Source organism: Arvicola amphibius, chromosome 8 (assembly GCF_903992535.2).
Source record: "Arvicola amphibius chromosome 8, mArvAmp1.2, whole genome shotgun sequence".
Classification (NCBI taxonomy): domain Eukaryota; kingdom Metazoa; phylum Chordata; class Mammalia; order Rodentia; family Cricetidae; genus Arvicola; species Arvicola amphibius.
The window spans coordinates 31,871,307-31,886,221 of record NC_052054.1 but is presented as its reverse complement, the minus strand read 5'-3'; the positions used below and the strand labels follow the sequence as shown (position 1 = coordinate 31,886,221).

Genomic DNA, 14,915 nt, shown 5'->3' with positions numbered 1-14,915 from the left:
TGAGGACTTTGTGAGTTTCAATAGCCATGAAGGATATAAACAAACAGCAAGCATTCAAACAGTCGTTGTTTTACCTTTTTGTGTTTTAACCAAACATGAACTTCATGCCTGCACCATCGTGAAATCTGTGCTGGATGCCCTGAAACAGATAATAGCATTCCTACTTTTGTTAGCCATGTCTCTGATAAGAAGCAATGTTGCTCATTGCAAATACATTTTAAATAAACAAGCTCAAATTATTTTCTCTGAATCAATAAATAAAATAAAGTAAAATAAAATAAATAAAAATTTAACCGTCTACAGAACAGGACAAAAATCATTGCTAGCTCTCCACTCTGACACAGGACTAAAACCTAGACTATATAAAGAAACAAATAACCTAAATATTAAAAAAAAAACAGACAAACCAGCCAAGAAATAAGCTAATGAAATAGACAGATAGTTCTCAAGAGATGAAGTGAAATTGGTCAATAAATATAGGAAAAATTAGTTCAGCATCCTTAACCATCAAGTTTAAGCTACGTTGAGGTTCATTCTGTCTTATTCCATCCAGAGTAACGAAAACTAAGAAGATAAACGGCATCAGTTGCTGGTGAGGATGTGGAGAAAGGGGAACTCTTTACACAATGCTTCAAGAATACCAACTACTCTAGCCGTACTGGAAACTAGAGTGGCGGTTTCTCAGGAGGGGAAGAGAGAGAACAGACCTCCCATGGGCCTTCTGGGCCCTCTGGGCCTCCCATGCCACTTCTAGGTGTAGGCTCGAAGCACTTTGAATCAGAACACACGATGATATTGCACATCCATGTTGATTGCGGCTTTGTTTGCAGTCGCCAAGTCATGGACTCAGCCTCTGCCAATAAATGAATGGATAAAGACAACTTTTACATATGCCCAATGAAGTTTGATTTCGCCACAACGAAGAATTTAATTGGGTCATGTGAAGAAAAATGGATGCAACTTCATATTAATATGAATATTAATATTCCTTCATATTAAGGGAAACAAGTAACTCAGACTCAGAAGAACAAATATCGTATATTTTCTCTCATTTGCGGATCCTAGATTTTACATAGACATAGATCACCATACGCACATATATATGACATGAAAATACAAATGAGTTTAGAGTATTAATGGAAAGAGGGTAAAGAGAAGGGTAGGAGAAGATGAATATGGTTGAAATACTTGATATATTTGAATGAAATATCTTTATGGAACTATTATGGTATATAACAAAAATTTAATGAGAAATTAAATAATAAATTAAAAACAAGAAGAAATTTAAGGCAAACAAGAAGAAATATCACAAAAGAATACAATTAATAAATTCTATACTTAAGAGAACATGTTAGTTTATCCTGTCAATGTTTTTTAAAATAATTTTTAGATCATATTCACATTGAACAAATGTATCCACTTCCTTCACAAAACACACATAATGTATTCACGATATTCGGCGTCCTATTTTGAAGTTTTCCCAAAGCCCTGAGACCAGCTACAGGTCTAGGATACAATGACCCCAATCAGGAATAGGTTATACACTGCTGAAGTAAAAAACCGGTACCTCTGGAGCCTAGCATAAAAAGGGTTGTTTCTGGCTCACAGGAAGCCCTGTGATGCTGGAGCGCTATCCTGGGCAGCTGCCTCACACCTGTGACTGCGGGTTGCTTGGATTTCATGACTTATTCTTTTAACCAGAAGCTTCCTTCTTGCTTTACCCTAAAAAGTCCACGCGGGTATTTTTTAGTCAGAAGCCAAGAGGACTGCTCCACCTAGTGGTTAGGAATAGGGACTGCGCAAGTGGAACACCACACCACACCCAACCCCTGCTTTATGGAATGAATGGTAGGTGACAGTGTGAAGGTGTATCGCTTAGAATTTTGAGAATGACAGAGACATTAGTAGTTATTTAAATAACAATGTCATTGAAATATGGTGACAGTGGCCTTAGGTTTGGTGACTCAAGCATGCTCGAGATTCTTCGTGTTTCCAAAATGACTCCCGCCAAATCATACTTTTTCCTAGGTACAGGGGGTTGTACCTAAATCCCATAATGTTTAGAATCAAATTCTAACCTATTGCTAAGGCATGAGGTTCACATAGTCTAGCTCATGTCAAACTCTCTAACCACATTTTCCCAGTCCTCCTAGTCATGTGCCCCCCCCACTCCTCCTCATCTCTCCCTTCCACGGGAAATCCTAGGACCCTGGCACAGGCCATCGGTCTGATAAAAAAGATAAAAAAGAGTCAAGTTCTGTCATAACCTGGAAAAGGTAAAAGGGAGTTAGATGGTAGGAAAGAGTTAAGGCTGAGCCTACTGCAGCCTTGCCTGAGGATCAAACATTCACGGTCTCTGGGAATTTTATTTGCTCTTTACAACGAGGAACTGTATCTAAGTTGCCTTGACAAATAGAGAGGTAATGGTGTTCGTTCTGAACTGATATATCCAGAACACAACCCCTGCACCTAAGGCTCAAGGATCATGGCAGAAGACGGGTCGGAAAGATTGTAAGAGCCAGAGGCACAGAATGTTTGCTATGAGATTGTGTCTTGTAGAAATGACAGAGAAACTCCACCCATCAGCTGTCATCAACATGGCTGTCTAGCTAACAAGGACAATACCAAAAGACATGCTACCATGGAGGGGGGAATATCAGGGGGCCTTAACCATAGACAAAGAACTACAGGCAATTATGGGACATGGATAGCAAGAGAAATAATCTTCCCAGGAAAGAGGCCCCCAGTTGGTTATCCAATACACCATGGATATGGTCAGTTCTGATACCATATACATACATGTAACAACAATACATGGATTGCATGGGCTGTGTGTGTGTGTACATAGATGTTATGTATAGACAGGCAGTCAGATAGACTTGACAGTAAGTGAGAGGGAGGAAAGGGAAGAGAGGAAATGACATAATAATTTATCTTCAAAAAAGTATTAACCCCCTCCCAAAAATATAGAAAAATAGAGACATGGGCTATATCAAAATGACTATCCTGACCTGCTGTTCGTGATTCTGTAAACATGCCAGCTTACTTTTAAAAATTGGAAAAATAAAATTTCTGCTAGAAGACTGTAACCAACTACATTACAAGGTAAAGTCCACTAATCAGGAAGAACATCAAAAAAATGATGTTGTAGCACCAAGAAAACTATGATACAAAGATTTGGGGTCCTAGTGCTTAGAGCATTAACTAAGATCAGAACGTCAGCTAACAGTAAAGCTGAGTTATCTGTCAAGTGTAATTCATGTCTTGGGATCTGTTTCTGTAATGTATCTATTCGTTTACCCATCTACTAACTATAGATATCAGTGTGTGCATATATCACATCTCTCCTTCTACCCATCTACTAACTATAGATATCAGTGTGTGAATATATCACATCGCTCCATCTACTCATCTGCTAACTATAGATACCAATGTACCTATATATCACATCTATCCTTCTACCCATCTACTAACTATAGATACCAATGTACAAAGTTTCTATAAATCACTCATTCCTCCCACCTCTGCCCGACTGGTTCTAGTCATTCTCAGAGCCACTGCTTTGATATTTTTTTTTTCTCTCAGGAAAGTCACTGTGGAGGCCAACATTGACAACTCCCTCCAATTCACTATTTAAATTTTTTTCTTCATCCTCTTAATTGTATTTATCAGAATGGGTCACGATCTTATTTTCCTGCTTCTTACTAATGTTATACCTGTTCGTCTCTGATAGAGGTGCGTAAACTACATTAGGACTTGCCGACTAGTCCACTTAATGGGATTTAGAATCACCTAGGAGACAACCTCTGGGTATATCTTAGAGAGTTTACCAAAAGGATTAACTAAGGTGGAAAAAATCCATCCTCGAAGTGTGTAGCCCCTTCCAGCAGGTAGCTCAGATATGAAGCAGTTGGTGGGAAAACCCTGCTTCTACATCTGAAATGAATGTGTCTAAAGATGTTTCTGATACCCTCTGTTGACATCAGACCCCAGGTTCTTCATCCTTCCAGTGTGGATCATCTGTTGTTGTCTGGGGGGTTTCTGTCCCACCAGGTCCCCCAGCCATTTACTCCCAAGAAAATCACACACAGGTCTACATAAGCTATAAACTGATTGGCCCATTAGCTCAGGCTTCTTATTAACTCTTATAACTTTTATTAGCCCATTATTCTAGTCTATGTTAGCCACATGGCTCAGTACCTTTTTTAGCAAGGCAGTCACATGTTGCTTCTTCTGTGGCTGGGCCAAGACTGCAGAAGAAAGGATTTTTTTCTTCCCAGAATTCTCCTGTTCTCCTTGACCCACCTCTACTTCCTGTCTAGTTGTCCCACCTATACTTCCTGCCTGGCTACTGGCCAATCAGTGTTTATTTAAAATATAATTGACAGAATACAGACCATTGTCCCACATCAATCTGTGGATCTCTTCAGTGCTAGATTGAAACTGCTAAGGCATCCTACCTTGCTGAGCAATTAATTACTGGGTTCTTAGCCTCTCTGGCATGCAGATAACTTTTATTGAACCACTTAATCCTGTAATAATATAAATCAATCTAATACATTCTCTCTCTCTTTTTCTCTCTTATCCCTCTCCTTCTCTCTTCACACACAAACACACATTACTGTAAATCAATAAAAGTCATAAAAAGTTATCTCAAAAGACTTCTTTTTAAAAAAAATGCTTTCCAAAGAATTAAGGATGAAAAGACAGATTTGAACCATCCATGTCTTTGTTTTCATTATAGGTAAATGTGTCATATGGTGGCCAGTTAATGATTTTCAGTGGAATCTCTAAGATGGTTACTGTCTTGTACTCCTAAGAGGGAACACTGAAGTCTAGACAGTAAAATTCACATGACCTAGACTTTAAGGACAACAGGGACAGGTCTATAAGATATAGAGAATGTACTCTTCACTCACTTCATGGTCCTCCACAGCAGCCATCAGTGATGGAAACCATGCTGACTACACCTTGGGAACATAGGAACATCAAACTCTAAATCCTGGGGCCTTGCTGTGTGCTCATAGTGGAAGTTCTGGTATAGGTGGGCTATGGTGAGCTCATCTTGATGACAATTTAAATTACAGGATGACTTTCAAGTCTACTCTGTGACTAACATATACAGCCCTGATCATCAAGGTTAAAACTTTAAGAAACAAAAACAATATGAGAAGAAATTTGAGCCCAAGCTTGTCAGAAGAAGGGACACTGGTGACATGCTCCAAGAAGACAAGGAATTCACTAGACCAAAGCAACCTGAGTTAGCAGAGTATATGACAGTGACAGATGAATTTGATCACTCTCACCACAGAGATGAATATCAAAAATTTGCTTTATTGATGGATGACCCTTGAAATTCAATTCAACCATTGTTGGAAGGAGGCCATTAGTTATTCCCAGCCACTTAGCCCTAAAATAATCACACAGCAACTATATTAATTAAATCACTGCTTGGCCCATTAACTCTAGCTTCTTATTGGCTAACTCTTACATCTTAATTTAAACCATTTCCATTCATCTATGTATCGCCATGTGGCTATGGCTTACCTGGTAAAGTACCAGTATCTGTCTCCAGTATGGCATCTCTCTGACTCCGCCCTCCTTTTCCCCAGCATTCAGCTTAGTTTTCCCCCACCAAGCTCTGTTCTCCTATAGCTCTGCTATAGGCCCAAAGCAGTTTCATTATTTATCAATGGTAATCACAGCATACAGAGGGAAATCCCACGTCAAACCATTGTTTTTGTCTGCCCTTTTGTGTCCAAAGTAGAAACTAGCAGGCAAGCACTTCCTGAATCTCCCCACTACTGTTTTCTGTGGGCCCGAAGGAGTTTGTGTCTGCAGCTGTGCCACCAACTGCCTGGACCTCTGCCACCATCTTTACTATAACCTGCCCCATTCTCCTTTGCTTTCCATGTTCAAACTGCATTGTTTCATTCTGTGCAGACTCCAGCCAGATAGGGCAGCTCATTTATCCAAACTTGGGTCATTTGCCTTTGAATTTTTAATCTTTGAATAGTTAATGTAGCAAGATCTTTGCAAGCTTACATGTGGAATTGAATGTAAAGTCTAGAACTCTGTACAGCCCAACTGCCTGCTATACCTGACCCTTCTAGATACTCCTGAGACTAGTCCTTCCAAGCAGCCCACTACTATGCATTGATGCTCTCTGGTAAATTCTTGGTCTTCTGGGAGCAAATCATGTGAGTGTTTCTTCCTTTGATGATGCCTAGGGTCATCTTTTCTCTTTTTGTTTGTTTATGTTATGTGAGTGCTGCGGGACTGTGGTAGCCCTGTCTCGGGTATAGATATATCTCATTGTTCCTTCTTGTGTCTTCTATCTCTGAGGCCTTGGCGGAAGAAACAGCTTTTGTTGGGACCATCTGTTCTGATGGTGAAAGAGAGAAGCGTATCTCAACCATGTATTATTCTTTAAGTTCCTGTTTGAGGATGGCAAGTGCAATGGCCCACAAGGTTTTGATCAAGGTAAATCAGACAGCCAAGCCCAACATGAATGAATCTGAGGCATTTGCTCAGAGAGTGCATGAACGAACCATGAGAAAGCAGAGTGCAATGGAGGTTAAGAGTGTAAAAGAGGTCAATCTACAGTCTGCCACGCCTATGAGATCCACTGGGGTAAGAGTGGCCTAGAGATTGAGGGAGTGACCCACCAAGGACTGGACTAGTCTAAGACCCGTGCCACAAAAGTGAGCCCTCCCCTGATACTACCTGGAGCATCAGGACCCACTGGCTGGATGACCCAGAGACCTAGGATATAACCAAATATGACTAATGACATTATGCTATACACATAGATTGATGCATAGCCCAGTTGTCATCAGAGGGGCTTCATCTAACAACTGATGGAAGCAGAGACAGAGACTCTCAGCCAGAAATTAGTCCGAACTTGGGGAATCCTGATGAAGAGGTGGATGAAGGGTTGTAGGGAGCAGAGGAGTCAAAGACATCACAAGAAAGCCCACAGAATCAACTAACCTGGACACACAGGGCCTCACGAGACTGAACTGACAACCAGGGAGCCTGCATGGGTCTTACCTAGGCTCTCTGTATATATGTTACAGTTGTGTAGGATGGTCTTCTTGTGGGCCTCTTAATAGTAAGAGCAGTGGCTGTCTCTGACTCTTTTACTGACTTTTGGGACCCTATTCCTCATATTGGGGACACCTTGCCTGTTGAGGACCAGCCTCAACAAAAAACACTTCTTACCAGGGTAGAGGCATGGGGAAATAAAGACAAAAACCACAAGACCATATCAGGAGGGAGTTTTAGGGATTATTCAGATTCTGAAATCACCCATGTTTATTTTTCCACAGCTTTTTTATGAAACATAAACTGGGGGAGAAGGTAACAAGGCTTCATTAATATGACAGTGCAAGACCTCCCATTATTAGCATTCTGTTGCCTGGGTAACAGGATAACTCATGTTAGGCACACAAGTCACATAGGCAGAAAACACCTCCTCCCCAGGTGACCTCATAGTTACAATCAAAGGAGCAAAAGTACATTGGTGTTTCCTGACCACCTGCCAGGATGGTTAGTTATCCAAGTTTTTTTAACTGCAAAAAGAGGCCAGACTGCCACCTCCTGAGCTAAAAGGTGTGATTAAGCCTTGTTATTCCCCAAACTCTCTGACCACTAGACATTTCTCAGCTCCCACACTTGCCCAACCTAAGCACATGGTGGGTGCTTAGTTTTACTGCAACTTGCTATGCCACGTTTAGTTGCTATCCATGGGAGGCCTATCTTTTTTTGAGCAAAAATGGTGGAGGAGTGAATGGAGGGGGAGCAGAGGGGGAGGACTGGAAGGAAATGAGGGAGGGGAAGCTGCAGTCAGCATGTAAAATAAGTTAATTAATTACTTAAAAAAGAGTGTAGAAGAGGAGTCACTGAGGGGTAACATGTCAGTGGTGTTCAGGCCTGGCGTTGAGGAAATGAATCCCTTCTCCCATGAGTATAAACACACTCATTTATGCACGCCTATGTATACTAGTATAAGCATGCACTTTGATGCGTGACTTAATCGCTCATACAGTCAGCTGTCTGAGCTGCAATGACTCCACTGAATAAAACAATATAAATAAATTGAAATGTGCATAGAGAATGAACTACTGGTTAGGGTCATACAAAACAAAGACTATTCATCTTAGAATTTTATTACTATTTTTATCTAAATGTCATATATGTTTTATTACTATTTTTATCTTGTATATTCCATGTGTGTGCAAGTGTCCACAAAGGCCAGAGAAGAGCTTTGGATCCCTCAGAGCTGGAGTTACAGACAGTTATAAGCTGCCTGATGTGGGTGTTGGGAATTGAACCTGGGTCTTCTGCAAAAGCAACAAGTGCTTTTAGCCACTGGACCATCTCTCCAGTCCCTAGCTATACTGATGTTTAGTGGAACACACACAAACAAAAATAAAGGCAAGTATGGGCACACACCACCACCACCATCACTACCATCATTATCAGACTTTTGACCTCTTTTCCAGTGAGATGCTCTTGCTGAAGAAAAGTGCTAGTGGTGACATTTCTCTGCTCTTGTCTTCTGCTTATATTTGAACCTAAAGCTACTGTGTTGGAAAGGGTACCTGGAGTCCATGTTTAAAGGAGGTCATGAACGATGAACAAGTGCATCTTTCTATTGACGGATCATATCTGAAGTTTTATCTGTCCCAGTTTTGATCTGAGCAGAACCCTCAGTAGCAATTGCTCTCATAATTGTCACAAATGGAAATTAGTATTCACATACCTCAGTATATCTATTGCTGATATTGTGTAAATTTATTAACTCAATGCTACTCTGAATCTTAATTTCATTATACCTATTGGTGGAGTTTGTTAGATGTTTTCACATATTGTTATATTACAGATGTGGCTATTTTCAAGATGTTTTAAAGATGTGTTCAACAGTATTTTCCTTTGGTTTTCTGGAGGTGGGGTCCACGGTCTTTCCCATCTACTCAGAAGTCCATAGACCACAGAAGTCAGGGCACTTGCCTGTGTGCGTGCGGCTGATTTCCTCCTAACAGCAACACAGCAGGGTTAGAGTGCTAACTCAGCAAAGTCTTGCACCATACTGAGATCTCAGGAGAATTTTCTACTGCCCAAAATGCCCAAAGATATTTGCCTCTTAGAGCTTGTAGTCATACATAAACATATATGGTTTTAAATCTGGGTCCCACATATAAGAGAAAATAAAAATATGTGATAGATATTTACTTCCTTAAAGGCTGCTATCTGAAAGCAAATGCTTATTTTGCTTATAACTACTTAGTGGTTAATCTTTGTGAGTATTACCATGAAAGTTGTTTCAAAAACACATGCATTTATTTGTGTTCTGTTTATTGAGATTGGCAAAACCATAAATATTTATCTATTCTTGTCAATGTGAATGGAGTAGAGAAACTTTAAATTAATTTACAATGAAATTTTACAAAGAAGTAATTATTTATTCACAGACAGAGCCAGTGCAAACCATGGAAGCAGGATGATTAGCAGACAGAGTCAGTGCAAACTGTGGAAACAGGGTGATTAGAGGCCTTTAGGAAATTTTTAAAAAGGAGATGGAAGCAGGACGTACTCTTACTACTAGTAACAACTGCTAGTGGATATTTGTTCCAATTCCCTCTCTACATGGGCCTTGGGTACTGGCTTTACCTCTGGAAATCATGCACTGGGACTTGTGGGAGCATAGTGAGTTTAGTTTGTGTGATGCAAGCATAAAAGATGAGTATGAGTATTCACTAAATGTCCCGGGGTGGTTAATTATCACAGACCACATAGCACATTTCAGGTTTCTCTTATTTTTTTCAAAAGAGGGAAATATTCCTTTAACAAGATGAAATGATTCCACATTTAAAGGGACAGAAATGTCTTCCAAAGCTCTAAATAGTCGGATTCTAAGGATATGAGAATTCCAAAATAAACATTTTAAGAAAGACGCATTCCAAGTGTTGTACTCCAAGTGTTGACTACGGCATGAAATTACGACTCGGGCAACATTTCCCAAAGTTAGATTAGACCCTCATTCTCAGGTCACTTTAGAGTAAGCTTTATTTTTTTAGTGAAAAAGCAATGGCAGAGGGAAGAGTCAAGGCTGTGGGTTTTCTCACTTGTCCAGTGCACATAGCAGACGCAGAGAGGAGACTGGGAAGGAAACCCCAGGTCTCTGCAACTTCAACTTCTGCTTCTTAGTTTCTAGGAAGCAATAACTTAGAGGTGGGATATTTCCCAGAATTCTTCTTACTCACCGTGTATTCAGACGACTTCACTCAGCCTTTTTCCAACATTCTTCCGTGAGAATGCTGGGTGAGAGTGGTGTTTTACTTCTTTGCTGATTAAGTAACATGCTTTTCTTCCCCCCCCCCCCCCCACTTAAGCCCAGGAAGCTGCCTAGAAACTAGGGAGACACCATAGCCTATGGCAATACTACCGTCCTCCCTCCTGCTTGAATCAGTCGTGGTACAAATCAATAGTTGGCGACCGCCGTGAGAGGATCTCCCTGCTCAGGAGGAGTTTCAGCGCCTTCCTAAACCACCGGTAGGAGAAGACGTAAATGATGGGGTTACAGGCTGAATTGAAATAAGCAAACCAGATAAAGATGTCAAAGACCAGGGGCGGGGTGATAAAGTTAAGGAGGCTGTCAACGAGTGTGTCAACGGTGAAGGGGAGCCAGCACACAAGGTAGATGCCCACAGCAATGCCCAGCGTCTTGGCAGCTTTTCTTTCCCGCTTGACCGCCCCAGCCACACTTTGGCTCAGGGCGCTGATCTGTTGAGCCTGCCTAGTAGCAACCACAAAGATCTTCACGTACAAACTGATCATGACGAGGCAGGGAACAAAGAAAGCGGGGAAGTTTAACCAGCCCCAGAATTTATTAAACAGCAGCTGACAGCTGCCCACACAGGGCATTTCTTCCAGCCACTGGCTGAGCCCGCTCTCTACCACATCTGTGTAGAGAAAGAAGGCGGTGTAAGCTGCTGGTATCCCCCATCCTGCCACGATGTACCGGAGGGCTACCCTGACTGTGACCTTGGAGGGATAGAGCAAGGGCTCACAGATGGCACAATGACGGTCAATGGAAATAAAACAGAGATGGAAGATGGAGGTGAGGCAGAACAGCGTGTCCAGGTAGGTATGCAGACGGCAGAGGAAGTCCCCAAAGAACCAGCAATTCTCCACAGAGCGAACTGTGCTCAGGGGAAGCACCAGCAGGCCCAGCAACATGTCAGCCAGGGCCAGGGAGAGCAGCAGAAAGTTGGTGGGAGTGTGGAGTACCTTAAAGTAGGACACAGCAAAGACCACAAACAAATTCCCCAGGACTGTGATCAGCACACCTATTGTGCAGGCCAGGTAGATGACTACCTGGATGGCCAGAGGGTGGACCGTCCTAAGACAAGACCCATTCACCTGGTAGCAGAACGCTGCAGGCTGCTCTCCAGCACCTGGGAGCAGGGCAGCTCTCATTGACAGGTTCTGTTCTTTGTCTTTCTCTGGGATCTGGTCACCTTTTCTACTAAAACAATAAAAATTATTTTACTTATTATTTTTTAAACATGCGCAGAATGAGATCAAGAAGAAAAAAACTAAAGGGTGATTGAATTGATTGATCCTGTGTACGGGATCAAAGACACCCTGAAAATCAAGTGTGGCCTGGGCCTGGAGGTACAGGACTATGCTAGCCAGTCCATCAGACAAGGCTTTTTAAAAACGACTGTAGATGATATCCTTAAAAGAAAAAAGAGGATCTGGGCTAAATGCTTCCTCAAAGGAAAGTGTATCATAGTGTTGCGTAAAAAAAAAAAAAAAAAAAAAAAATCATAAAGCATTCTCCTTTTCTGATAAGGCACTTGTCAAGTGAGATTTAAAGATTTGAGTATGAACCAAGAGATAAATTAGATATTGTGAACACATTGTTTCTTGGGAGAAAATGTCTAGCTTCCTCCTTCACTAACTAAGTTGACAATAATTCAATAAATTCGGGTTTTTAATTATACCAAGTCATCTCCAAATAAGAATTCAGCAGACAAGTAATTAAAAGGACAAAAACATCCTAAATGCAGTTTTTTTGCGTTGCATGTTTTTAAAAATATAGCACATAGGGTGAAGCTATCTGACATGAGAAAATATTTGATTGAACAAACACCAACCTGTAGAGTATGAAACGCGTGCTAACACATTGAACTGAGGGCCTGGAGATGTAGCTCGCTGTGTAGAGGGCTTTCTAAGTATCCACAGCGCTCTGAGTCTGCTCTCTGGCACCAGGTTTACATGGTGCCCACACCTGCAATCTCAGCACATGGGAGGCAGAGGCAGGAGAATCATGAGTCCAGACCCATCCTTAGTGCCACAGCAAGTTCAAAACTAGTCTGGGACACATCATACCTGTCTCAAAAAAAAAAAAATACATGCAAAAAAATTTTAAAGTAAACTGAGAGTTTTCAAATTACTTACTCAGGCAGGAATTAGTCACCCCATAAAAGAAGTCCCCACGTGGGACAGACATGCACAGATCTCTTCTATCAGAAAAAGCGACAGGCGAGAGGTCAGGGGAGATTTTATACTCTCAGAAGAACCTGCTCCTCCATGTGGGGTGATCCAGGCAAACAGTGAAGGAGTGCCAAGGGACCGGTTCACACTGCTCACAGTCTCCATTGCTTCCTTTCCTTTGCAGTATGGCAATTAATTAGAGAGGCTTATCATGTGACAATTAATTAGAAATACAATTTAAACACATTGGGTTTTTAGAGTCTGCTTTTCACCCCTGTCTTTGGGGCTAGCCACAAAGTTATTCTTACTTGGCTTGGCTTGTTTCTAGCCAGCTTTTCTTAACTTAAATTATCCCATCTACCTTTTGCCTCTGGGCTTTTACCTTTCTTTATTTCTGTATATTTTTCCCCTTCTTATTCTGTCTGTGTGGCTATGTGGTGGGCCCTATCTTTTCTTGCTTCTAGATCTTTCTTTTTCTATATTTCTCCTCCTATTTATTCTCTCTGCCTTTTAGCCCTGCCTATCATTTCTCCTGTCTTGCTAATGGCCTTCGATTCTTTATTAGCTCAATCAGTTGTTTTAGACAGGCAAAGAAACACAACTTCACAGAGCAAAGCAAATGCAGCATAAAATAACGAAACACATCTTTGCATCACTAAACAAATGTTCCACAGCATAAACAAATGTAACACATCTTCAAATATTCCACAACAGATGGCAAAATATATTGTTGTAAGAATTACACTATAATTTATTTAATCTATCCTCTACTGGAGATACTCATGTTATTCCAAGCTTTTACTATTATTCATAGTTTCCCATAGAAATATCTTTAGTATACATGGTTTGTATTTGTGTGGTTATCTCTCTGAGATATAGCCCTTGAATTGTTATGGCTAGTTCCAAGAATTCATTATCACTAACCACCACCACTCCTTATTCTAGAAAGGACTTAAGAAAGATTTTAATGAATCCATACAAGAATGAGACATGGTAAATATTTTTAAAAGAAAACCAGAATGATGTAGGAGTTGATGCTGGCCATGGGAAGATGAAGGTCTGCCATCAAGAGTACTCCCATAGAGCTCAGTCAAGTGACGCTATAGTATAAATCCTAAACAAAGGCTATGCTCTTTCCCTATCTCACCATCATCTTCTCTGTGCCTTTGAAACCCCTTTTCAGGACCCACGGTGCCACCTCCAAGGACTGTAGATCCTTATAGGCAACATAGCTCTCACAGAGCAGCAGCAGGACTTCTAAGCGGGGTTGTGTATCCCATTCTGACCCACTTGGTGCCTGTGTGGTAGAGTAAAAAGTACACTGCAGAGTGTTATTTATTGTATCATTCGTGTGCTAGCATGTCTGGGGCATATTCCTTTTTAGTGGATCCATGTTTACTATGTAGCTGATGGGTGCCAGCTACTGGAAGAGACTTTAAGCCCAGCCCTTCCTCTCATGAAGATTGTATTGATAGGGTCCTGGAAAGAGACAGGAATCTACAGTTAAACATCTTGCAGAATGCTATAAATGAAGTACAGAGAACTTTGCACAAGCATATAAGTAGGGCATGCAGTCTTTGGGAATCAAGGACTAACTATTTATTAAGGCATACAGTACAGGGAAGGTCAGACAAAATGAAGAGGGGGCATCAGAATGTGGGGACATTCGAAAGACATCAGAGAGTCCACATGCTGAAGACATTTGCCAGCATGCTACAATAAAACATAAATTTCTTAAGAACCACCTCAAAGGCAACATAAAGAAGCAACTTAAACAAGCACCTCATAGAGTATAAATTTAGAAAGCATGAAAAAAAGCAAGAGAAATTAAGTTTGTTGATCACTTACTATGCTCCAGGTCAGTGGTATAATGTATTTCATTTAATTTTCTAAATATTTAATCCCAGCAGATGAGAAACAGGAGAATAATAAAAATACACCTGAGGGTGTTTCCAGAAGTGATTAGATAGATCATGAAGACTCTGACTTAATAATAAATAAATTGATCTCTTCATTGATTTGTACTTGATGGACCCAATGGAAGGAAAGGTGGGAGGTGATGAGGCTTGGGCGACAAGTGCAGGTCATTGGGTTGTGTCCTTGGCAGCTGGATCTTGCCCTGGTCCCTTCTTTTATACCTCTTTGCCTGCTGTCTAGCTGCCATGATATGAACAGTTCTTTTCTATTATGTACCTCATACACATACTCTCCTGATGTTCTCCAGTTCATAGGCACGTGAGCTGATAGAACTAACGTTTTAAACAACAACAACAAAAAAAAAAACCAAATATCAAGAAATTAGGTGTAACAAAACTGAACATGCTTATCTCTGTGGGTGCATACACCCAGGGAGTGACAGCTCACAGTGGGTCTCTGGTTGGTTCCCTCATTATACTCTGTGGAGCTGG

The 14,915-nt window shown here is 41.0% G+C and overlaps 1 protein-coding gene across 1 annotated transcript; it reads right to left on the bottom strand.

Annotated features, from left to right (window-relative positions):
• Window positions 1-10,470: 10,470 nt before the first annotated feature.
• Window positions 10,471-11,484, bottom strand: Taar5 (trace amine associated receptor 5). Its single transcript, XM_038338388.1, has one exon. It carries the CDS (start codon window positions 11,482-11,484, stop codon window positions 10,471-10,473), a length of 1,014 nt encoding a protein of 337 aa, XP_038194316.1.
• Window positions 11,485-14,915: the final 3,431 nt, after the last annotated feature.

Excerpts from the sequence above, each read along its gene's own strand:
- Taar5 (XM_038338388.1), bottom strand. The coding sequence starts at position 11,484 with ATGAGAGCTGCCCTGCTCCCAGGTGCTGGAGAGCAGCCTGCAGCGTTC.